Source organism: Bufo bufo, chromosome 8 (assembly GCF_905171765.1).
Source record: "Bufo bufo chromosome 8, aBufBuf1.1, whole genome shotgun sequence".
NCBI lineage: Eukaryota > Metazoa > Chordata > Amphibia > Anura > Bufonidae > Bufo > Bufo bufo.
The window spans coordinates 128,197,196-128,223,792 of record NC_053396.1 but is presented as its reverse complement, the minus strand read 5'-3'; the positions used below and the strand labels follow the sequence as shown (position 1 = coordinate 128,223,792).

The 26,597-nt window shown below is 44.9% G+C and overlaps 1 protein-coding gene across 2 annotated transcripts in view; it reads left to right on the top strand.

Moving 5' to 3' along the window:
* The window catches only part of AMMECR1 (AMMECR nuclear protein 1), a 248,496-nt gene that overhangs the window by 201,746 nt on the left and 20,153 nt on the right, over positions 1-26,597 (top strand). For both annotated transcript variants that reach the window (XM_040442446.1, XM_040442445.1), the window contains exons 4-5: positions 14,145-14,259; positions 17,462-17,552. In XM_040442446.1, coding sequence (XP_040298380.1) covers positions 14,145-14,259; positions 17,462-17,552 — 206 coding nt within the window. The remainder of the gene's footprint in view (positions 1-14,144; positions 14,260-17,461; positions 17,553-26,597) is intronic.

Sequence of the window (26,597 nt, the reverse complement as noted above, 5' to 3'; positions counted from 1 at the left end):
TAAAATCATTGGTGGGCAGTGCGCCCCCCTCCTCCCCAGTATTAAAGGGACACTGACAGGCCGTTAGAGCATATAAAGTGACATATATTATTCTATTAGTCTAAATATGCTTAATTAAACTATACCATTATCGCCCCTCGCTGCCTTTCTGTTACTTATAGAAAGTGTTTTTATCAATATGCAAATTACCTTACATTGTGCCCAAGGAGCTGTCCCTCATTCAGTTCTGTGCCCAGCCGCGCCCCAACTGCTGTCTCCTAGTGCCGCCCAGCTCATTAGTATTCACTGCACTGGGCGGCTTTTTTTTCTCCCGACGCGGTGAAATCACGCACATGCCCAGTACTATCTTCCTGGCATCAGCCTCATCTTGTCGCTCCGTGCCTGCGCCGGATAAGGTCCCCGGCACCCTCCAGCTCCAGTATAAGATAGTACTGGGCATGCGTGGGATTTCACTGCGTCGGGAGAAGAAAAAAAAGCCGCCCAGTGCAGTGAATACTAATGAGCTGGGCGGTACTAGGAGACGGCAGTTGGGGTGCGGCTGGGCACAGAACTGAATGAGGGACAGCCCCTTGGGCACAATGTAAGGTAATTTGCATTGGCCTGTCAGTGTCCCTTTTAATTCTGGGGAGGAGGGGGGGTGCACTGCCCACCAATGATTTTAATACTTGGGGGGGGGGGGGGGGGGCAGCCTGCTTGTGCGTCTCCCGTCCAAGAGCGCAGCCAACAGATAGACTGACCTCTCCTAGCAACGCAGTTTTAGGGTAAGGTGAGAATAGGCGCTATGGGGGACAAATTGAATGATTTTAAGGGTTTAGGAAGAATTAATATAAAATTTGAAGATGCCCACTAAAGTGATACTAATCACCTTTATCAAAATATGGAGAGAGAAAAAAATGACAGTTATACTTTAAGTAAATTAAAGGTATTTATTAAATTTATCAAAAAATGTTTTTATGAAAAACAAATATTAACTAAATAAAGCAATAAACTATAAATTTGCAAAACATTTAGGGGAGGTGGACCGTTGCGGGGTGGACACTCTTGGTCCGGCAGCGCTAGCCCCCCTGTCTTCGGTGGCAGGATAAAAATGACGGGCCGCAGGAAAAGATGCAGGTGGGATTTGAGGGGTGTGGAGAGAGGAGGGGTCGGAACTGGAATGTTCCTGAGTATGTGTAGAAGAATGAGTTTGAAAAGAAGTGGGAGCGGTATAGTGAGGAGAAGGCGTAGAAGAAAAAGAAGAATGATTGAACACATGCTCGGGTGGGTGGGAAAGAGACGGATGGTGGGAATGGGATGGTTGTCGGAAAGGGGATTGGTGAAAGGAGTGGGATGGGGGCGGTGCAAAATTTCCCACGACCCGTTCACCAAATTTTTTAAATCATGCACCTCAGGCATCGTTTGGTTTGTCATGGGGATTAAGGTTTGCACGTAATGTTGGTGACTGCTGAGTTGACGCGCCACCTCCGTCCCCTCCAGGCGACGTGCCAAGTCATCTATCCTTTGTCTCATTTCATCGGCAAAACCTTCTAGAGCATCGGAAACTAGCTCTACAAGGTTCCCATAATCCTCCTGACTGCTCCTACTGGATGTCCTACTATTCAACATAGCTCTCACATTTTCTCTCCAAATTGAGAGCGTATGTTGAAGAGAGGGACCCGGTAGGGGACCAGGATTATCCTGAACAGGGGCATGATGGACAGGAGGGCTGAGGGTGGCGGCCGGTTCCCGGTCCGCTTCAATAGCTGGGTCAGGCGCCTGAGTGCTGCTGGCAGTTCTGTAGAGGAAAAAAACAATATTTAATTACTGTGTCTGGGTTCTATGCTTTGCTTACCTCTTACTGTAGGGGGCTGCCAGAAACAGAGGGGCCCAAACGCTCGTCTGTCTCAGACAGCACCTTGCACTCAGAGGGAAAGCAAAAGCATTTATTATTTATTTTCTGAAAAAATAACAACAACAAAAATAGCTTCTAAGCGCCAGCGTCCGTCGTAGGAACCCCAAGGCCGCACTAAACATATATGGCAGCCTTGAGGTTGCTCCGGATCCACTCGGGGCCTGAACCTCCTTGTTGTAATCTCTCTTGAAGTGGTCCCGGATTGACCGACACTGAGTGATAACCTTGTCAACTGTGATAAAAAAAAAAACATTATATTAAAAAATTTGCATAGTGTTAGGTTAACATTAAACATGTGGTAAAAATACATATTGCTGTACTTGCCACATTCTTTCTGAGCCGCTGCAGTGAGATTCCCCCAGCCAGTGAACAAGGACCCGCTGATCTCCCTCCAGAGCCGCCGGGTGCGATGATGGGTCGGCATAGTGGCGGTCATTGTGGTCCCATAAAGCGGGACGCACCTCCACCAGTTGGATAAGGAGTTTGTTGTCTATGTGAGGGACAACAAACTCCATATTTTCCCCAGTGGAGACTCTGGAACCCTGGAAGAAAAAGGAAAAGAAAAATTAGAGAGAGTACAAAAAACTAATGCAAATTAATACTATATAAGCAATACTTACACGTCCCCAACCGCCACAGGATATCCCACGACCTCTGGAGGACACTGGGGGATCCTACCTGGCGGCTCCAGTTGAAGGTTCCTAAAACCATTTAAAAATAATGTTAAAACATAATTATATATTTTTTTTAAACAAAATATATAGAAATATACTTGCTGCCGATCCTGGTCTGTGCTTTGTCTACCTCCCCTTGGTGACGCCGAGGTCTGAGGTGAGCCGGCCACAGGTGAGGGTGCTGCAGCGGGTGAGCTGGTTGATGATAAAGACTAGAACAGTCAGGGGCGGACTGAGCGGTCGGGCACTTCGAATGACCTTTATTTTTATTTTTTTCCTTTACCTCACTTGCGCCGTTGCGCTGCGCGCCTGCAGCTTCCCGAGTCCCGGCAATCCCCAGCCTGCTGCTTGTGATAGGTAGGCAGCCCAGCCGCCATGTTCTGCCACTGCCCTCTGCCTCAGCAACATGAGCTCAGGGCAGGCCACGGGGGCGTGACGAGCGGTGCCGCGGCGGCGGGAAGCATTCAAGCAGGAGACAGGACTGGAGTGCAGGTCCTACCTAGAGCATAGGTGAGCTGACTGACTGTGTGTCAGCCGCCCTCAGCTCAGCCAGAGCCCCAGATTGAAGACTGCGACACTGAAGTGAACGCAGGTCACACAGCCAGCAGCAGGAGACAGCGCCTGGACAGGAGTCAACTCAGGACAGCTGTTAGAGTAGGTGGTGACATCAGCCATGAAAGTGTACCAAGGGCATGGGCAGGCACAGCAGCATCCAACATCCATTAAATGCAGGCAGGGGGGCCTAGCTAGCAGGCTGCAGCCATGATTAAAATGTACCAAGGGCAGGCACAGCAGCATCCAACTAAGTGGCCTAGCGCTCATCTTCTCAGAGAACAGAGAAGATGAGCGCTAGGCCACTTAGTTGGCTGCTAGCTAGGCCACTGCCTGCATTTAAGGGCCCATTGAGACGGCCGTATGAACGGATCCGTACCAGTTCTGCAATTTTGCGGAACGGATACAGACCCATTCATTTCAATGGGGCCGCAAAAGACCATGACCGGTTTGTGGGCTATACAGCCCCATACAGCAAGTCATGATGCCTTGTGATGTGTTCTTCTTAGGCCACGGCCGCCTAGGAACACACAAGGCATCATGACTTGCTGTAGATGGGGCTGTATAGCCCACAGACCAGTCATGGTCTCCCTGCTGACCTCTGTGAGTGGCTGGAGGCGGGATAGGGGCGTGGCTGAAGGTGGAACATGGGTGGGGCCTGGAAGGGGGCCCTTGATTTATTTTGCCTGGGGGCCCTGACTGTTCTCAGTCCGCCCCTGAGAACAGTGATGGCGAACCTATGGCACGGGTGCCAGAGGCGGCACTCGGAGCCCTCTCTGTGGGCACCCGCACCCTGGAAAAAGTCTATGGTGTACCAATATACTCTGGACTTTACCAGTCATTCATCAGCGCTGGGCACACTATGAACAGCACGGACAACACATTGAATGTAGGCAGGTCATTATACTTAAATGATAAAGTACATGGAAAATATACTATACTGGACTGTAGTATTCAGGATAAATTGCCATGTTGGCACTTTGCGATAAATAAGTGGGTTTTGGGCTGCAGTTTGGGCACCCGGTCTCTAACAGGTTCGCCATCACTGGACTAGAACAAAGACAAATACTGATTAATTCAATGAATCTAATTGTATTAGAAAATCCAATTGTCGCTTGTACTCACCGCTTGTTGTATTCGATGGCGCCTTCTGGGTGGCCTTCTTGGACAGACATCTGTGTGAGACATAATCCAAAAGCAAATATTGATTAAACACGCTATATAGGAGCATGTTTACACCAACATAGACAGAGATATTACATTTATAAAATATTTATTTGAAGAACTTGCTTTTAATTAGAATTATTTTGGACTTCAAAACCACTTTACTCTTGTTTTTGATGACCCCCCCTCAGTGCCATCTGCCCCCCTCCCAGTGCCATCAACTCCCCTCATACCATAATCTGCCCTCCCCCAGTGCCATCTGCCCTCCCCCAGTGCCATCTGCCCTCCCCCAGTGCCATCTGCCCTCCCCCCAGTACCATCAACTCAACCCCCGTGCCATAATCTGCCCACATGACTTGAGCCCCCAACAGTGCCTCTTCCACCCCCTTCTATCAGTCACACTTAGTGCCATCTTCGCCCCCCCAGTGCAATAATCTGCCCCCTATTCCATTAGTCCAAACCCTGCACCAGTGCCTCTCCCCACCCCCACCTTGCCATCAGCCCCACTTCTGTGACATCTGCCCAAATCCCCCCCCCCCCCCCTTGTGCAATAATCTTCCTCCATGCCAGCCAATAATGATAGATGAGAGAAAGAAATAACGAACTTTCTATACATACCTGTTTGTTGAAGTTCATCCAAGATGGCTTCTGGAGGAGGGGACATTTATAGAGCATGCTCAGATGATCAAAATGAATTGAAATTGATCCGCCTCAAACTGAGCCATTACAAATGGATCCGTCCCCATTGACTTCAATTGTGTGTCAGGACAGATCCGTTTGGCTCTGCATAGTCAGGCGGACACCAAAACGCTGCAAGCAGCGTTCTGGTGTCCGCCTCCAGAGCGGAATGGAGACTGAACGGAGGCAAACTGATGCATTCTGAGCGGATCCTTTTCCATTCAGAATGCGACCTTTTCCATTGCAGAATGCAAAACTAATCCGTTTTGGACCGCTTGTGAGATCTCTGAACGGATCTCACAAACGGAAAGCCAAAACGATATTGTGAAAATAGCCTAGTATGTCTCATTTGTTGCCATGACTACCACAGTAAGCATGGTAGCAGGTATTTTCTGCTGAGAAAATTCAGGTTTGAAAATAGGTACAGTGCCCCCAGACATTTTATGAAAACTGACAAGCGTTCATATTCCGTCTTTGAGAATAAGGTAGGGCTAGGCCCAAAAATTTTTTAGAAAGGATTTTTTATATTTTTATTTTTTTATTACACGTACTGTTCCACTAATGCTATGAGGGTTCGGCCACTCACCTGATGGATTGGCATAGGTGGAGGGGATCGGTGCGGTGGCAGGAGGAAAGTTAACAGCTGTAGTCACTGACAGACCTCTTGACTGCCCTGCTGGGAGAGGAGAGGGCTCGTCCGGGGCCAGAAACTGCACCACAGCGAAATATAGATCTGGAGATGTCGCAGCAGTTCCTGGAATTAAGCCCTTCTCTTTCTCCTGCAGGATGCACTCTCCAAAGTCTGGCGCCACCTACAGAGGAGAGCAATGACGGCTATACTTGCATTCGCAGTACATGTCTCATGTGAACGTGGTGCAGTTAGGCCTCTTTCACACTTGCGTTGTCCGGATCCGTCGTGCACTCCATTTGCCGGAGGTGCCTGCCTGATCCGTAACACCGCAAGTGAACTGAAAGCATTTGAAGACGGATCCGTCTTCAAAATGCGTTCAGTGTTACTATGGCACCCAGGACGCTATTAAAGTCCTGGCTGCCATAGTAGTAGTGGGGAGCGGGGGAGCAGTATACTTACCGTCCGTGCGGCTCCCGGGGCGCTCCAGAATGACGTCAGAGCGCCCCATGCGCATGGATGGCGTGATCCATGCGATCACGTCATCTATGCGCGTGGGGCGCCCTGACGTCACTCTGGAGCGCCCCGGGAGCCGCACGGACGGTAAGTATACTGCTCCCCCGCTCCCCACTACACTTTACCATGGCAAACAGGACTTTAGCGTCCTGGCAGCCATGGTAACCATTCAGAAAAAGCTAAACGTCGGATCCGGTAATGCGCCGAAACGACGTTTAGCTTAAGGCCGGATCCGGATTAATGCCTTTCAATGGGCATTAATTCCGGATCCGGGCTTGCGGCAAGTGTTCAGGATTTTTGACCGGAGCAAAAAGCACAGCATGCTGCGGTATTTTCTCCGGCCAAAAAACGTTCCGGTCCTGAACTGAAGACATCCTGATGCATCCTGAACAGATTTCTCTCCATTCAGAATGCATTGGGATAATACTGATCAGGATTCTTCCGGCATAGATCCCCGACGCTGGAACAGAACAACGCAAGTGTGAAAGAGCCCTTAGCAGCTAGTGGAAGAAAAAAAAAATCAATGACGATATTTCAAAAAAACATCTCCAGGTGCTAAAATGGTTAATTTGACAAATCATCTATGCTGCAGAGAATAAGAATATCTGCACAAGAATAACTTGACATGTTAGGCCTCTTTCACACTTGCGTTGTCCGGATCCGGCGTGTACTCCACTTGCCGGAATTACACGCCGGATCCGGAAAAACGCAAGTGTACTGAAAGCATTTGAAGACGGAACCGTCTTCCAAATGCGTTCAGTGTTACTATGGCACCCAGGACGCTATTAAAGTCCTGGTTGCCATAGTAGTAGTGGGGAGCGGGGGAGCGGTATACTTACAGTCCGTGCGGCTCCCGGGCGCTCCAGAATGACGTCAGAGCGCCCCATGCGCATGGATGACGTGATCACATGATCCATGAGCTTGGGGCGCCCTGACGTCACTCTGGAGCGCCCGGGGAGCCGCACGGAAGGTAAGTACACTGCTCCCCGCTACACTTTACCATGGCTGCCAGGACTTTAGCGTCCTGGGAGCCATGGTAACCACTCTGAAAAAGCTAAATGTCGGATGCGGCAATGCGCCGAAACGACGTTTAGCTTAAGGCCGGATCCGGATCAATGCCTTTCAATGGGCATTAATTCCGGATCCGGCCTTGCGGCAAGTGTTCCGGATTTTTGGCCGGAGCAAAAAGCGCAGCATGCTGCGGTATTTTCTCCGGCCAAAAAACGTTCCGTTCCGGAACTGAAGACATCCTGATGCATCCTGAACGGATTTCTCTCCATTCAGAATGCATTAGGATAATCCTGATCAGGATTCTTCCGGCATAGAGCCCCGACGACGGAACTCTATGCCGGAAGACAAGAACGCAAGTGTGAAAGAGCCCTTATGCACATTTTAAAACCACAGTATATCAGTTTATGTTGCGGATAATTCTGTGAAATCTACAGCAAAATCTGCTGCTAGACATCAAAATTACACTTTTTACAGGTGTCTGATATCTGTATATGCAATTTTTCACTTTGCAAAAAGTGTCTTGCTAATTTCTTCCTGAGACTTTTTTTTGGTCCAGTGTGGTGTTTCGGAGCAGCCTGTGTAGGGTCTGTTCAATTCTTGCTGCAGGTGCCTTTAATCCTAAACTAAACAGACCTCATTCAAGCTGTACTGATACACTGCTCTATATCACTGGGGAAGTCCAGCAGTAAATGGAGAAATCTCTGTTCCAAGGCGCTTAACCCCCTAGATACTGTGGTCAATAGCGACTGCAGCATATAGGCAGTGAACAGGAGGGGACTCCCTATTTAAGCCATGACCCCCCCCCCCCCCCCCCCATGCATTGTGATTTGGTAATCGGGGGTTTAACCAAGGCCCATAGGTCTGCCATGACTAAGCCTATTAAACTGTGCTGCAGACAGAGCCTAATAGACTGTGTGTCACTGTTAGTGACATGCTATAATGCATAGGTAAACTAGTGCATTATAGAAGTGATAAAACATACATGTATATGACAGCATGTTCCAGTCCCTTCCCCGTAAGGCAAAACTGTGCACATTTCAAAATGTCCTTTTATTGTGGGCAGTCTAAGGCACATCTGTGCAATATTCATGCTGTCTAATCAGCACCTTGATTTGCCACACCTGTGAGGTGGGATGGATTATCTTGGCAAAGGAAAAGTGCTCACTAACACAGATTTAGACAGATTTGTGAACAATATTTGAGAGTAATGGGTCTTGCGTGTGTATGTAGAAAATGTTTCAGATCTTTGAGTTCAGCTCATGGAAAATGGAAGAAAAACCGAAAGTGTTGCGTTTATATTTTTGTTCAGTGTAAATAAAGGTTAATAAATTTTCTTTAAAAAATAAACCTAAAAATAAGTTTTATGTTGTTTTGGCAATAAAAAAAAAACACACACACATACTGTTTGCCGCAACCCATAAAAGATAACATTATTAAACTGCCAACTGGATTCTTTTTTTTCTTCCTATTTAAACCCTAAAAAAAAAATGTTAAGTGCCTTGAACCCCGAAATAGTACCAATTAAAACTACATCTCATCCTTCAGAAAACATGCCGCCACAGCAGAAAAATAAGTTACGCTACTTGGAATGCGGCAATATAAAAAACTGTTATTTTTGAATGAGATGTGCTATTATTGGGCAAAATAGTCTCAGTGCGGTAATCATTATGGACCCATAGAATGAAAGTAACATGCTAGTTGTGCTGTAAAGGTGAACTTAACCACCCCAGAAATTTAGTTTTAACTGTACCCCAAAATGGTGTCACACAAAAATTGTCCTGAAACAATCAAGCCCTCTGTTCCCATCCCCCAAATCTACACGATTTGAATGGTCTTGAATTGCTCTTGAGATGGTATCTAGAATGTCTGTTGTGTAATCGTGAAGTGTTTTTGGCAATTTGTGAGTGGTAAGTTACAATGGGTTATTTTGAAACCATCTCACATTTAAAGGGAACCTGTCACGTTGACCATGGTGTCTAAGCTGCAGGCAGTATGTTATAGAGCAGGAGGAGCTGAGCAGATTGATGTATAGTTTTGTGGGAAAAGATTCAGTAAAACTTGTAATTCATTCATTTATATTTCTGCTCATTCTGGTCTTTGAAGTCAGAGTCTGTCCTATCAGTAATTGACAGGTATCTCTGTATACACAGTCATAGAGGGAAGGCTGTCAATCACTGATGAGACTGCCTCCCTGACTTCAAAGTTTAGAATGAGTAGGAATTAAAATAAATAAAATGCAAATTTTACTGAATCTTTTCCCACAAAAATATATATAATGCTCATCTCCTCCTGCTCTATAACATGCCTGCAGCCCAGACACCATGGTCAATGTGACAGGTTCCCTTTAAATCATACCTGTGAAAGAACAGTTATGTTTGGACTTCCCTAATGTGTTGTTTTTTTCCAGCCATATTCCCTTTTTCAGTTGCACAGCTAGTTGCATTTCTATCACAAGCAGGGGGCGTATCTCTTCTATGTAAGTCATGTCAGCACTGTACTGCTGTGACTTCTTTTTCCGTACTTCCCACCATGTTTTCAGCACTGGAGCTCACAGAACAGATAAGGAGGGATAAATCATAGTTAAAAAAGGCGGAAGGCTCCTGTAATGATCAGGAGCAGTTCTCGATCTCAGCTACCTCTGACACGTCCCCACTTCCTCTCTGCGGTCTTCTGTGTTTCTGTTAGCAGGGACAGATCGTGCTGGAGCTTTGTTCAGGTAGATGCAAGCAGATTTTTTTAATGAATTGATTTAGACATTTGCCCCAGTCACTTGAATGGGACTGAGCTGCGCCAAGACCGCCTCACCAATGTACGGTGATGTCACTGGCCCAAGAAGAGCTTAAGGACTCATGGAGCACTGCAGCCTCTTCAAATAGCTGATAGGCAAGTGTCCTGGGAGTCGCACCACCGCTGATCTAATATTGGTGACCTATCCTGAGGATAGGCTATCAATATCAAACTGAAGTTTGAACGTTATGGACCCTCTCCTTATGTGCCATGTATTTCTGAAGGTCCAGCGTACGTCGTGCTCTGTCCTTGTCCTCTCTAGCAGAGCGCTCGGTGTCTTTGCTCTGCAAATGCTGAATGAAGGCCACATGTGCCTGTGGTGAAGAATGGTTTCTATTTAGAGATTGTCTGTGTAGCTCAGTGCTTGCTTACCTAGTGATTTTTTAATGGATCTGTAATTAAAGCCAGGAAGGATAGGTCACCAGCAAAGTGCTCTCTTGAGACGGCAAGTATATTTTGTCTGGTTGGCCTGTGTTGGGGCATTCCAGGTGAGGTTCCCTATACAAGCAGATGCTTTGTACCATGTAGGATCTCAAGGTGGTTTGGTGACATTCCGTGTAAATATAAAATTATGCGCTAACAGCGACTCATTAAAGGCACATAAGTTTGAGGCTTTAGTTGGGAAATTGTGACGGAACGTGTCATTGTGTCGATGGCCAACCTGAGGCTCCAGCTGTTGCAAAACTACAACTCCCAGCATGCCCACACTGCCTACAGCTATCAGCCTACAGCAGGGCATGGTGGGAGTTGTAGTTTTGAAACGGCTGGAGAGCCTCAGGTTGGCCATCCCTGGTGTAGCAGAACCGCGCATTCACTGCACTATTGCAAAACCTTGTGTATGGGTTTTTGTATATTTTTTTCCTTTGCATATAGCTTTAGCCTGATTGTAGGTAAAACAGCATGTACTTACCTGCTGTTTATACACTATACAATAATAATGGTGAAAAGGGAAGAATGCTTACAACTGTGATGGCTAACCTCCGGAACTCCAGCTGTGGTAAAACTACAACTCCCAAGATGCACAATTGCTTGGCTGTTCTCAGAACGTCACAGAAATGAATAGAGCATGCTGGGAGTCATAGTTTCACCACAGCTGGAGTGCCGGAGGTTAGCCATCACTGGCTTACAATGAGCGGCTGTCATTGCTCTTTCAGAATGAACTGTTTAATGGGAAGAATAGTTATCTCCCATCTGAGAGTGTTTCTCCTGATTTTTATTCATTGCATACTGTCAGTGTTATACAATACATTCCAGAACTGTAAGGGTTACATAGCATTATAAATCAATATAATGCTATGTGACCCCGGCAGTGCTGGAAGTTCTGGATGGGTGCTGCGCTGTGAGTCCGGACACTAGCTCGTCTGAAAGCATCCTTACACTGCCTGGCCCTGTCAAAGTGGAGAGGGTGCGGCAGTTTCTTAGAGAGCGGAGCCTCAAGATGCAATGGTAACGCCCCCGTTGCTCTGAGAGGCTCATTTGCATATATTAAAACATGATTTTCCTCAGCAATGCGGGCACATATGAACATGGGACAGACACAGACGTCTTTAGCTGCCAAGTACACATGTAACAGGTCAGCCAGTGTCATGGGTACAAATCTGCTGACAGATGCCAATTAAAGGAGTTTTCCAGCACACCTGCCGATCAGCTGTTTAAAGAGGCTGTGACATTCCTAGGCCTGTGACATCACATTATTCGGTCACATGACCTATGTGCATGTCAGTCCCATTCAAGTGATTGGGCCTGGGCTTCAATACCAAGCATAGCCACTATACAGTATCTTCAAACAGCTGATTGTTTGTGATGGTTGGAGTTGGACCCCCACGAGCAGATATAAGGTCTCATCCTGACCATTTAGTCTCCATGGTGACCTGTACAAACGTCTCACACTTGACAAAAACTATAAATTTAAAGGGGTTGTCTACTTTTTTTTTTTTATATATTGATGACCTATCCTCAATATCAGATTGTCGGGGGGCTGACTCCTGGCACCCGTGTCAATCAGCTGTTTGAAGAGAAAGCAGTGCCCCCGTGAGTGCTGCCTTCTCCATTATATACAGTTGCAAGAAAAAGTATGTGAACCCTTTGGAATGATATGGATTTCTGCTCAAATTGGTCATAAAATGTGATCTGATCTTCATCTAAGTCACAACAATAGAGAATCACAGTCTGCTTAAACTAATAACACACAGAATAAAATGTTACCATGTTTTTATTGAACACACCATGTAAACATTCACACTGCAGGTGGAAAAAGTATGTGAACTCCTAGACTAATGACATCTCCAAGAGCTAATTGGAGTGAGGTGTCAGCCAACTGTAGTCCAATCAATGAGATGAGATTGGGGGTATTGGTTACAGCTGCCCTATAAAAGACACACCAGTTTTGGGTTTGCTTTTCACAAGAAGCATTGACTGATGCGAATGATGCCTCGCACAAAAGAGCTCTCAGAAGACCTACGATTAAGAATTGTTGACTTGCATAAAGCTGGAAAGCGTTATAAAAGTATCTCCAAAGCCTTGCTGTTCATTAGTCCACGGTAAGACAAATTGTCTCTAAATACAGAAAGTTCAGCACTGCTGCTACTCTCCCTAGGAGTGGCCGTCCTGTAAAGATGACTGCAAGAGCACAGCGCAGACTGCTCAATGAGGTGAAGAAGAATCCTAGAGTGTCAGCTAAAGACTTACAAAAGTCTCTGGCATATGCTGACATCCCTGTTAGTGAATCTACGATATGTAAAACACTAAACAAGAATGGATTTCATGGGAGGATACCACAGAGGAAGCCACTGCGGTCCAAAAAAACCACATTGCTGCACGTTTACAGTTTGCACAATAGCACCTGGATATTCCACAGCAGTACTGGTAAAACATTCTGTGGACAGATGAAACCAAAGTTGAGTTGTTTGGAAGAAACACACAACACTGTGTGGAGAAAGAGGCACAGCACACCAACATCAAAACCTCATCCCAACTGTAAAGTATGGTGGTGGGGGCATCATGGTTTGGGGCTGCTTTGCTCCGTCAGGGCCTGGACGGATTGCTATCATCGAAGGAAAAATGAATTCCCAAGTTTATCAAGACAGTGACCCAAAGCATAGAAGTAAATCAACAACAGAATGGCTTAAACAGAAGAAAATACGCCTTCTGGAGTGGCCCAGTCAGAGTCCTGACCTCAACCCGATTGAGATGCTGTGGCATGACCTCAAGAAAGCGATTCACACCCGACATCCCAAGAATATTGCTGAACTGAAACAGTTCTGTAAAGAGGAATGGTCAAGAATTACTCCTGACTGTTGTGCACGTCTGATCTGCAACTACATGAAACATTTGGTTGAAGTTATTGCTGCCAAAGGAGGTTCAACCAGTTATTAAATCCAAGGGTTCACATACTTTTTCCACCTGCACTGTGAATGTTTACATGGTGTGTTCAATAAAAACATGATAACATTTAATTCTTTGTGTGTTATTAGTTTAAGCAAACTGTGATTGTCTATTGTTGTGACTGAGATGAAGATCAGATCACATTTTATGACCAATTTGTGCAGAAATCCATATCATTCCAAAGGGTTCACATACTTTTTCTTGCAACTGTACCTGCTTGGCGTCGTAACCACAGCAGTGAGCAAGTGTAATTACAACAACGCCATCCCATTCACTTCAATAGGACGGCTCCTTCCTATTCAAGTGAATTGTAAGGAGCTGGCCCATTGAAGTGAATGGGACTGCTTAGTTGTAATTGCACCTGCTCACCTCTGCGTTTGCAATGGTGAGCAGGTAAACTGTGAAGAGAAGGCAGTGCTCTGCCCCCCACCAATTGGAGTGGACAACCCCTTTAAGCCTGAGACTTCTGTTACTGTTTGACGCTAGCTGTAAAAACATTTATCCACATCTATAATATCTGTAGCCTGCAGAAACATCTGGCTAGGGTAACACTATAATTTAATTACATGGCGGTCTAAGCTAAATGAAGATTCTTAAACTAATTTTTATTTCCAGACTAAAGATGTTAATACTGAAGGTTGGGGGCCTCTGCTCTGCTTCTCGAGCCCAATAGTTTGTGGGTTCCTTTTTCTATTTTAATCTTCTCTGGACAGATGCAGGATATTCATCCTTTAAAACCAGAACATTTGAGGTTAAGTGGAATGTTCCCAGGCAGACTCTCTTTTTTTTTTTTTTTTTTTTTTAATTTATAATCTCTTATTTTCACGCAGCATTTAAGCTATTTCTTTGTTTCTTGCAGTGCCCTTAAAGATAGCCGTTTTCCCCCAATGACGAGGGATGAGCTGCCACGGCTATTCTGCTCAGTGTCTCTGCTTACAAATTTTGAAGATGTATGTGATTACTTGGACTGGGAGGTAAGAGCTGAAAGACATCTAGTACATATTATCTCGGGGATCAGCACACTTGCTCAGCTGCTCTTGTAACTCCCATAGAAGTGAATGGAGCATGCTAGTGCTGTAGTTTCAGAAGGGGTAACTTTTGTGATCTGTCTGCGTTTACTTGGCCTACATTAAAAAACACTTTGATTTGCAGTCTAGTGACTACTGTTCAAAGGGATTCCAGACTGTCTCCCCATGCATGTCCAAAACACCCCCCCCCCCCCCACCCCACCTCCTCCAGTAACCAAAATATGTTCTGTATTTCATTGTCCTAAGTTAGGCGCATCCACTGCCGACCTAAATCTACACCAGCTCCATTGATGGCAAAGATTTAGATAATTTTCTACACCTAAAACAGGTGCAGAAAATCATAAATGAGACAACCGGCTCGCCACCTTCCCCTCCCATGCCACGTGCCCTTTTTTAGACCTGACGTGAGCGGGGAAAAGTCGCGGATTTAACAGCAAATCCCCTTTTGCGGCTGAATCTGCGAATAATAAATGACCCCCCCCCCCCCCCAAGTGTTTTCCAGGAATGTAATATTACAGTGCTGCACTACCATTCATAGCCTCTACTCAGTGTGTGGTGCTGTTCTGTATCGGAAACACTGACCGTTCAAACAGCTGATCAGTGGGGGTCCACTACATCCGATGATAGAGCAGTAGTCACTGAGCAGTTCACCTTGTAGATGTTCAGTAGAAGCTTTTATAGGGCATCTGTCAGCAGATTTGTACCTATGAAACTGTCTGACCTGTTACATGTGTGCTTGACAGCTAAAGGCTAATGGTCCCATGTTCATATGTGCCCGCATTGCTGAGAAAAATATTTTAATATATGCAAATGAGCCTCTAGGAGCAACGGGGGCGTGGTCATTACACCTAGAGGCTCTGTTCTGTCTGCAACTGCCGCATCCTCTGTACTTTGATTGAAAGGACCAGGTGTATTGAAGTTTACACTGCCTGGTTCTGTCAATCAAAATGGAAAGGGCGTGGCGGTTGCAGAGAGAGCTGAGCCTCTATGTGTAACGGTAACGCCCCCGTTGCTCCTAGAGGCTCTTTGCATATATTAAAACATCATTTTTCTCAGCAGTACGGGCACATATGAACATGGGACCAACACAGATGTCTTCAGCTGCAAAGTGCACATGTAACAGGTCAGCCAGTTACATAGGTACAAAACTGCTGACAGATGCCCTTTAGTTGCTTATTTAAATTCTGGCTCACAGATTCCTCTCTCATGGCTAGCAATTCTACGAGTCTCCTCAATGTCTTTACCTCTTATGATTTCCAGGAATAGCAACAGAAATAACTCGACAGCTTGTATAATTTCTCTGACGTATGCCGCGCTCATGGACTCAACAGGGATTTGGCTTAATCTTGTCTGATATACGTTTTGAAGCTGTCCAGCTGCTTTACTCCCATGAATGGCTGTTCTGTGGAGGTTCTCAGCCTTGTCATCCGTGCCTTTGTTTTGGCTGTAGCCCTGATTTTACCCTGCCCGGTTGTGGGGCTGAAAAGGCACGTTAATAATAAAGTCTGCTATTCTGCTTTTTCTGTAACTCCCTCAGAAGTAAATGGAGAACTGTGCAAATGGGCACTCAACTCTCCAAAAGGGAGCAATGGTTCCCCACATAGGTGCAGGTGGCAGAAGTGGGACCTGCGTCTATTAAACATCTATGGTAAAGCCATAGTGGGGACAAGGTGGGATTGTCCAGCCTTTTTTTTGTCACCTCCTGTCCACCGGTCCTGTGGAGGGAAGCATACTTACCTGCTCCCCACCGCTCTGTTCCAACTTGTATGGTCCACCTTTGCATCACTCATTGACTGCAGCAGTACTTGTGACCCACCAGGAAGTTTACAAGACGCCACCAGAGCGCAGCGATGGACTGAAGGAGCCGTAACCAAGCGTCGGGGAACAGGTTAAATATGCTTCCCTCCACAGAACCAGCTGAGAAACAAAAAAGCGGAAACCCCTTATAATACTGATACATGTAAATAACTCATCATAAAGGAAAATACCCACTGACAATGTCATTATTTTGCGCCACCATAGTCTACAGCAGTATACAGAATGAATTTCATAGGAAGCCTATGGAAAGAATACAAACCTAATATCTTTAAGGCTAAATGCACACGATCAGGATTGCGTGCGGATTTTCCGCACTGTAGGTCATGTACATTGTATTCTATGAGAATTTGAAATTCTCAATGTACACGATGCGGTTTTTTTTTCCGTGCGGATATTGACCTTTTAAAATCCGCAGCATGTCAATTTATTTTATTTTTCCTTACCGGATTTTCTTCATTCACTTAGTAAAATCCGCATGCGGCAAATCCGCACAGATTCTCCGCACATGAATCCTGAATGTGTGCATGTACCCTAAAGGCAATTATGTGTTACCCTGGGAGTCAACATGTATGCTATGCCTGTCCAAGTGTGTGTCTATATGGGGAAAAGGCTGCTGGCTTTGTGTGTATGACCAACTCTAAGGTGACCATACACGTTGGATGGTTGGTTGAAGAAACATTTGTCTGGTAGACAATCATGACGCTGAAGCAGCCATGCAATTTAGATTATATTAGCCATTGCAGTTGTTCAGTGGCTCTCCATGTTCAGTTACACTGCGTAAGTAATTGTATTTCTAAAGTGAAGAACAATCGTCCATCAAACATGTGTAATGGGCACTGTCCTCCTCCATATGGTGTTCACCGACACTCGTGTATTCACCCAGTGACCCCATCAAGCACTAGGTACTGTCGATCGTTAGCACATGATTTCGGCGTCATCAGTCGCCGAAAATGATTGTTCACCGCTAAAACTCTACCAGTTGATTGTTCGCTCTGGCTGAAATTTCTGGCCAAGTATGATTGCAAGTGACAGTAGCCATTATCTTTGTATGTGTTGGCTACGTTTCGACAAATGTCGCTCTTCTACAGAGCTGATGTGCTTTTACGTTTAATCCATTCCTGCCCCCCAGTTCCTTCTGCAGAACTTTGACGGTGACATTGTCGGACCTCAGGTATAACGGGCACACTCCCTTTTTTCTTTGCAGCATTAACTTCTAGAGGACAAGTACAGCAAAAAAGGGGCCAAATTTTACTTTGTGACCTTCCACGAAGCACTAGAATTATTGTTCTCTCTCCTGAAATATACTAACAAAACTACCGGTTTCTTTCAGGTGGGTGTACATGGCATTAGAATAGAATTCATCAATGAAAAAGGATCCAAAAGAACCGCCACGTACTTACCGGAGGTTGCAAAGGAGCAAGGTCATTGATGCACTTTATTTCATAACAATTGGTTAAAGAGTTTGCAAAAAAAAAGCATAAAAGCAAAAATTCAAAATGTGACCTTGCACTGATTTCAGATGGTGGATCAGATTTTAATTGTAAGGCTTTTATCTTATACTAAATATAATGTGATATTACATATGCTTGTGTGTAATATACTAACGCTGTTCCTCTGTAGGTCAGTAAGAAGATAACATTTAAAAGCCAATTACAGGTGGAGTTGTCCATTGTTAGAGGTACTCCAGTAAATATCCTCAAACCCAGTCAGGATATCCGATTTTCAGGGGTCCAACTCTTAGCACCTCCGCCAATCAGCTTTTTGGAGAGCCCTTCAAACAGCTGATCAGTGAGGATGCCGGCAGTTGAACCCCTGCCGGTCTGATATTGATGACCTATCATGAGAGAAACCTGAACAACCCCTTTAAGTACATTTTTAACAGTATTTGGTATCCTGAAACCTTTAGGCAATTTAAAGGTAATGTATCCCTATATTTATTTTTACCCATTAAAACCAGATGAGCAGTACATATTAATGTTTTTTCCTAATCTGTTTTTATTTTCTGATTGGAGAGTTTATCTGTACATGATTATGGGGGCTGACATCTTGCCTGAGCTGTTAACAGCATCTAGAGAGATTCTTTACACCAGCCACATGAACCATGGCCTCTAGTAGCTATGGATGCTCATTTATGTCTGTGGGAGAGTCTTCTAGGCATGCTGTGTTTATCAGTGCAGAGAGGGAGAGTAGATATGCTGTGATATCATCTATTGAGAATGGTAGATCCTGTGTTTTATGCAGTGTGTGTATATATAGGCAATATCTGTCATTGATAGAGATGACTGCTGATCAGATCAGGAAGTGTTATATTATTGGCTTGTTTTCCAGTGTGAAACCTGGAGATTTTTTATTTATTTTTTATAATGAAACACGGAAACTTTAAAATAAAAAATAATTGGCAAAAATTTAAAAAAATGTGTTTAACAGAAAAACTTAAAGGGTTTTTAGGACTTCCAGCTCTGCACCACTTTTTCTGTGTAAGCACTTGTGCTTTTTTTTGTGTGATATATATATATATATATATATATATATCTATATCTATCTCGATCTATGTCAATTTTTGTTAGTACTAGGTTAGATTTTTGAACCCACACACGTGCCGTCTGCGTGTGTGGGTCCTGCGCCGGTCAGTACTGTCAATTACTCAGTGCTTTTTTATTTTAAATTCATTACAAGCAGTCTGCGTGTTAAATCACTACATGCACCTCCCTGACACTTTTCATGTTACACACACCAATAAAAATAAAAATGGCCCGTCTACCCCAGAGAATGTACTCCGTTGCAGAGGCATACACCATCCTTGCCTCTGAAACGGAGTCTGCAAGTGAGGGAGAAGAGAATGCCACATTCCTCTACTCTTTCATAATCATAGTCATCCAGTGATGAGGGACCCTCAAGGAGACGCCCCAGGAGAGATGAAGTAGCTCCCCCCCTAGAGATCCCCACACCGCCTGAGGATTATGAGCCCCAAATTCCAGGGTTTGTGGGAAACTCTGGAATTCAGATTGACTGCACGGTCTTCACAGAAATTGATTTTTAAAAAATCTTTTTCTCTGACAAATTCATAAATTGGTGACCCAAAGAAATGTATACGCCCAGCAGTTTATAGCTCAAAACACGACATCCTCATATGCTAGACCCCTAGGTTGGACCCCAGTAAATGCAGCCGACATTGACATTTCGGGGGCTGTTTCTGCATATGGGCCTGGTTAAAAAAAAAAAATAATAATAAATGAGGCAATATTGGAGTTCAGATGTCTTGTTCCAAACTCCAATTTACAATATGGCCATGTCCCGCTCAAGATTTTAATCCTTTTTGAAATTCCTACATTATAATAACACAGCACACCAGTTCTCCTGCCCGAGTGCGAGGAACCACAACCACTGTCAACAAGCCAGACTGCATCCTTGATTACAACAGGCACGTGGGAGGGGTTGATCTGTCTGAAGCCCTACAGTGCCATGTGTAAAACTAAGGTGTGGTGCAAAAAGCTGGCTGTATACATTGTACAGATGGCACTGTACAATGTGTACATTTTCCATAGAGCTGCAGGCCGCACAGAAACTTTCCTTCAGTTCCAAGAGGTGGTCATAAAGGCCATAATTTTCCAAAGTCAGGAAGGGGAGGGCCCGAGTACTTCAGGAGGTCATGGTTCCCGTGTTGTACCATGACAATATTTCCCTGGTGAAGTCCCACAAACAGCGAAGAGGGGAAAGACCCAAAAAAGATGTTGGGTTTGTTACAAAAGGGGAATACGAAAAGACACCACTTATCAGTTCGACACCTGTCTAGATAAACCTGGCCTCTGCATAAAGGACTGTTTCTGAATCTACCACTCATCCATGGATTTTTTATTTTATCCTTTATGCGCCCTGTAATATTTCGACTTTATATCTCTGATTTATTCTACCTCGCTTGCATATGCACTTTTCAACCACGACTACATATTCTTTTCTTTGAGACAACTGTTAGGTCAAAAGTGCCCTTTCCACCCCTTAAAATGTTTGTACGGGGGTGCTCTTTCCGAAATGGGGTTACTTCTTGGGATTTTTCATTTCTGGGGACCTCAGGAAATTTATTTAATGCTAAAATGAATACAAATAAGTCACAGGGGCCTGATAAGATACATCCAAAGCTATTAACCGAGCTTAGCGGTGAACTAGCAAAACCATTAACAGATTTATTTAACCAATCACTGGTAACAGGAGTCGTCCCAGAAGATTGGAAATTAGCAAATGTTGTGCCCATTCACAAGAAAGGTAGTAGGGAGGAATCAGGCAACTATAGGCCAGTAAGCCTGACATCAATAGTGGGGAAATTAATGGAAACCAAACTTAAGGAAAGGATTGTGGAACATCTAAAATCCCATGGATTGAAAGATGAAAAACAGCATGGGTTTACTTCAGGGAGATCATGTCAAACTAATCTTATAGATTTTTTTGATTGGGTGACTAAAATAATAGATGGCGGAGGTGCAGTAGACATCGCTTATCTAGACTTTAGTAAGGCTTTTGATACTGTCCCACATAGAAGGCTTATCAATAAATTGCAGTCTTTGGGCTTGGACTCCCATATTGAATGGATTAGGCAGTGGCTGAGGGACAGACAACAGAGGGTTGTAGTCAATAGAGTATATTCAGACCATGGTCTTGTTACCAGTGGGGTACCTCAGGGACCTGTTCTGGGACCCATATTGTTTAATATCTTTATCAGCGTAATTGTAGAAGGCCTCGATGGTAAGGTGTGTCTTTTTGCTGATGACACAAAGATTTGTAACATGGTTGATGTTCCTGGAGGGATACACCAAATGGAAAAGGATTTAGGAAAACTAGAGGAATGGTCAAAAATCTGGCTATAATTACTAAAATTTTATGTTGATAAATGCAAGATAATGCACCTGGGGCGTAAAAACCCAAGAGCAGAATATAAAATCAGTGATACAGTCCTAACCTCAGTATCTGAGGAAAGGGATTTAGGGGTCATTATTTCAGAAGACTTAAAGGTAGGCAGACAATGTCATAGAGCAGTAGGAAATGCTAGAAGAATGCTTGGGTGTATAGGGAGAGGCATTACCAGTAGAAAAAGGGAGGTGCTCATGCCGCTCTACAGAGCACTAGTGAGACCTCATTTGGAGTATTGTGCTCAGTACTGGAGACCATATCTCCAGAAGGATATTGATACTTTGGAGAGAGTTCAGAGAAGGGCTACTAAACTAGTACATGGATTGCAGGATAAAACTTACCAGGAAAGATTAAAGGACCTTAACATGTATAGCTTGGAAGAAAGACGAGACAGAGGGGATATGATAGAAACTTTTAAATACATAAAGGGAATCAACAAGGTAAAAGAGGAGAGAATATTTAAAAGAAGAAAAACTGCTACAAGAGGACATCGTTTTAAATTAGAGGGGCAAAGGTTTAAAAGTAATATCAGGAAGTATTACTTTACTGAGAGAGTAGTGGATGCATGGAATAGCCTTCCTGCAGAAGTGGTAGCTGCAAATACAGTGAAGGAGTTTAGGCATGCATGGGATAGGCATAAGGCCATCCTTCATATAAGATGGGGCCAAGGGCTAGTCATAGTATTCAGTATATTGTGCAGACTAGATGGGCCAAATGGTTCTTATCTGCCGACACATTCTATGTTTCTATACATGGCACTTAAATTCCATGTCTGCCAATTCAGGCCTGTCATCAAAATTCATATTTCTCAGTTTGCCTGCTGTGCGCCCATACAGCAGGCTACAAGCACATATGGGGTGTTTCCTGAATGGGGAGAAAATGGGGAACACAACATGGGGTGCATTTTCTCCTTTAACTGCTTGTGAAAAAAAATATTGGGGTCTGCTAGTAATTTTTTATTTTTTTCACAATTGTGGGATTTGAAATGCTTTCTCAAGTATTTCTGTCTTCTGTGAGACACCTGTTTGCTGAAAGGTAGCCTTTCTACGGGGGTGCTCTTCCCGAAATGGGGTCACTACTTGGGGTTTTTCATTTCTGGGGACCTCAGGAAATGTATTTAATGCAACATGGCACCTAAAATACATGTCTTCCGATTCAGGTCAGCTAAATCCATATTTAGCTATTTGACTTTATAGCCCTGCCATGCGCCCATACATCATTTTTTAAGCACGTATGGGGTGTTGGCGTATTCGGGGAGAAATAAGGAACAACATGCAACATAACTCACAATTACCATTCCAGCTAAATCCGCTCTCCTAATGCCATATGGTGCTCCTTCCACTCTGAAGCCTGTTGTGCGCCCATGCGTCATTTTTTGAGCACATATGGAGTGTTGTCGTATTCGGGGGGAAATGGGGAACAAAATGTGGGGTGCATTTTGTCCTATTACACCTTGTGAAAGTGAAAAATGTCAGTGTAAAGCAACTTTTACTGGAAAAAAATTAAATTTTTCATTTTTAACAGCCAAGCGTTTCCTAAATATGTGAAACGCCCGATGGGTCAAAGCGCTCACTACACACCTTGAAATATTCCTTGAGGGGTGTAGTTTCCGGAATGGGGTCACTTTTGGGGGGTTTCCTCTCTAGGGGTACCTCAGGGTGTGTTCAAGGGGCACTCTAGGGGCACCTGTGAATTATTCCAGTGAAATCTGCCTTCCAGAAGCCATTTGGTGCTCTTTTCCTTCTGACCCTGTGGTACACCCATATAGCAGTATACAAGCACATATGGGGTATTGCTGTAATCAGGAGAAAATGGGAAATAAATTAGGGGGTACATTTTTCTCCAGTTCCCCCTTGTGAAAGTGAAAAATTTTGACCTAAAAATTTTTTCTGGAAATTTTGACATTTTCACAGCCAATTCCATGAATCACCTTTGAGGAAAAAGTTCTCGCTAGGGGTACCTCAGGGTGTCTTTTATATGTGACATAGCTCCCAAAAGCCAATCCTGCAAAATCTGTCCTCCAAAAGCCCTATGGCGCTACTTCCCTTTTGAACCCTGCCATGCACCCATACATCATTTTTTCAGCACATATGGGGTGTTGGCATTTTCGCGGAGAAATGGGAAACAAAATGTGGGGTGCATTTTATCCTGTTTTCTCTTGAGAAAGTGTAAAATGTGGGTGTAAAGCAATTTTTTTCAGAAAAAAATGTTAATTTTTATTTTTCACAGTCAAGCAATTCCTAAATCTGTGAAACACCCGATGTGTCAAAGTGCTCACTTACACACCTTGAAATATTCCTTGAGGGGTGTAGTTATCAGAATGGGGTGACTTTTTGGGGGTTTCCATTGTAGGGCCACCTCGGGGTGTCGTCATATGCGTCATAGCTCCCAATTACCATTCCAGCTAAATCCGCTCTCCAAAAGCCATATGGTGCTCCTTCCACTCTGAAGCCTGCTGTGCGCCCATACATCAGTTTTTGAGTACACATGGGGTGTTTCTGTAAACTCCAGATTCAGGGTAATAGATTTTGAGTTTTGTTTGGCTGTTTGATGTGTTACAGAAAAAAAATGATAAAAATTTAAAATCTGCTATAAAAAGTGAAATTTCATTCCCATTTTCCTTTAATTCTCGTGGGGCACCTAGAGGGTTAACAAATTTTGTAAAATGAGTTTTGAATAGCTTGAGGGTTGTAGTTTCTAAAATAGGTGATTGATGGGTGGTTTCTAATATGTACAGTGGCTATAAAAAGTCTACACACCCCGGTTAAAATGTCAGGTTTCTGTGCTGTAAAAAAAATGAGACGGAGAAATCATTTCAGAACTTTTTCCACCTTTTTAAAGTGACCTATAAACTGTACAACTCAATTGAAAAACAAACTGAAATCTTTTAGGTGGAGGGAAGAAAAAATATAAAAATAAAATGATTGATATGGTTGCATAAGTGTGCACACCCTTAAACTAATCGTATTTTTCGCCCTATAAGACGCACCGGCCCATAAGACGCACCTAGGTTTTTGGGGAGGAAAATAAGAAAAAAAAATGTTTTAACCAAAAGGTGTGCTTTTGGTGGGTTTGGAACTAATGGTGGTCTGTGGATGACGGACACGGTTATGGGGGGGATCTGTGGATGACGGACACTGTTATGGGGGGGGATCTGTGGATGACGGACACTTTTATGGGGGGGGATCTGTGGATGACTGACACTGTTATGGGGGGATCTGTGGATGACGGACACTGTTATGGGGGGGATCTGTGGATGACGGACACTTATGGGGGGATCTGTGGATGACGGACACTTATGGGGGGATCTGTGGATGACGGACACTTATGGGGGGATCTGTGGATGACTGACACTTATGGGGGGATCTGTGGATGACGGACACTGTTATGGGGGGATCTGTGGATGACGGACACTGTTATGGGGGGGGATCTGTGGATGACGGACACTTTTATGGGGGGGGATCTGTGGATGACTGACACTGTTATGGGGGGATCTGTGGATGACGGACACTGTTATGGGGGGGATCTGTGGATGACGGACACTTATGGGGGGATCTGTGGATGACGGACACTTATGGGGGGATCTGTGGATGACGGACACTTATGGGGGGATCTGTGGATGACGGACACTTATGGGGGGATCTGTGGATGACTGACACTTATGGGGGGATCTGTGGATGACGGACACTGTTATGGGGGGATCTGTGGATGACGGACACTTATGGGGGGATCTGTGGATGACTGACACTTATGGGGGGATCTGTGGATGACGGACACTTATGGGGGGATCTGTGGATGACGGACACTTATGGGGGGATCTGTGGATGACGGACACTGTTACAGGGGGGGGGGAGAGATCTGTGGCTGGCACTGTTATATATGTGCCATCCACAGACCCCCCACCCCATAACAGTGCCATCCACAGTGCCCCCCCCCCAGCCCATAACAGTGCCATCCACAGACCCCCACCCCTTAACTGTGCCATCCACAGATTCGGTGTGCCGCCCTCCCCCCCGCATTAAAAGTTATTAAATATGCCCCCCTCAGTCCTAATAGTACCGTATATCCGAATTTCTTCTGTATAATGCCGGCAGGCGGGCCGGGCGGCCGGCGCGTCCCTCAGTGACGTCACTTGTCTGCGCCGCCTGCTTCATTCATCAAGGAGGCGGCGCAGGCACGTGACATCAGGGAGTTACGCTGCCGCCCGCCCGTCCTGCCTGCCGGCATTATACTGAAGAAATTCGCATATACGGTACTATTAGGAGTGAGGGGGGGGCATGTTTAATGACTTTTAATTCAATAATACATTTTATATTAGAATACCGGAGCGGTGGGGCGGGGCTATAGTACAGTGACCGCACCGCCCCACCGCTATTGCCGGCCCCCAGCTCCTCCTCCCAGTCCCTCCCCTGGCCCCCGCTCCGTACATCGCATCCAGCGATGTAAAACTGCCAGCATTCGCCCCATAAGACGCAGGGGCATTTTCCTCCCATTTTTGGGGAGGAAAAAGTGCGTCTTATGGGGCGAAAAATACAGTACTTTGTTGGAGCACCTTTTGATTTTATTACAGCACTCAGTCTTTTTGGGTATGGGTCTATCAGCATGGCACATTTTGACTTGGCAAGATTTGCCCACTCTTCTTTGCAAAAACACTCCAAATCTGTCAGATTGCGAGGGCATCTCCTGTGCACAGCCCTCTTCAGATCCCCCCACAGATTTTGAATCGGATTCAGGTCTGGGCTCTGGCTGGGCCATTCCAAAACTTCAATCTTCTTCTGGTAAAGCCATTCCTTTGTTGATTTGGATGTATGCTTTGGGTCGTTGTCATGCTGAAAGATGAAGTTCCTCTTCATGTTCAGCTTTCTAGCAGAAGCCTGAAGGTTTTGTGCCAATATTGACTGGTATTTGGAACTGTTCATGATTCCCTCTAGCTTAACTAAGGCCCCAGTTCCAGCTGAAGAAAAACAGCCCCTTGGCATGATGCTGCCACCACCATGCTTCACTGTGGGTATGGTGTTCTTTTGGTGATGTGCAGTGTTGTTTTTGCGCCAAACATGTCTCTTGGAATTATGGCCAAAAAGTTCAACCTTGGTTTCATCAGACCATAACACCTTTTCCCACATGCTTTTGGGAGACTTCAGATGTGTTTTGCAAAATGTAGCCTGGCTTGGACGTTTTTCTTCGTAAGAAAAGGTTTTCGTCTTGCCACTCTACCCCATAGCCCAGACATATGAAGAATACGGGAGATTGTTGTCACATGTACCACACAGCCAGTACTTGTGAGATATTCCTGCAGCATCTTTAATGTTGCTGTAGGCCTCTTGGTAGCCTCCCAGACCAGTTTTCTTCTTGTATTTTCATCAATTTTGGAAGGTCGTCTAGTTCTTGGTAATGTCACTGTTGTGCCATATTTTCTTCACTGTGTTCCATGGTATATCTAATGCCTTGGAAATTCTTTTGTACCCTTCTCCTGACTGATACCTTTTAACAATGAGATCGCTCTGATGCTTTGGAAGCTCTCTGTGGACCATGGCTTTTGCTGTGGGAAGCGACTAAGAAAATTT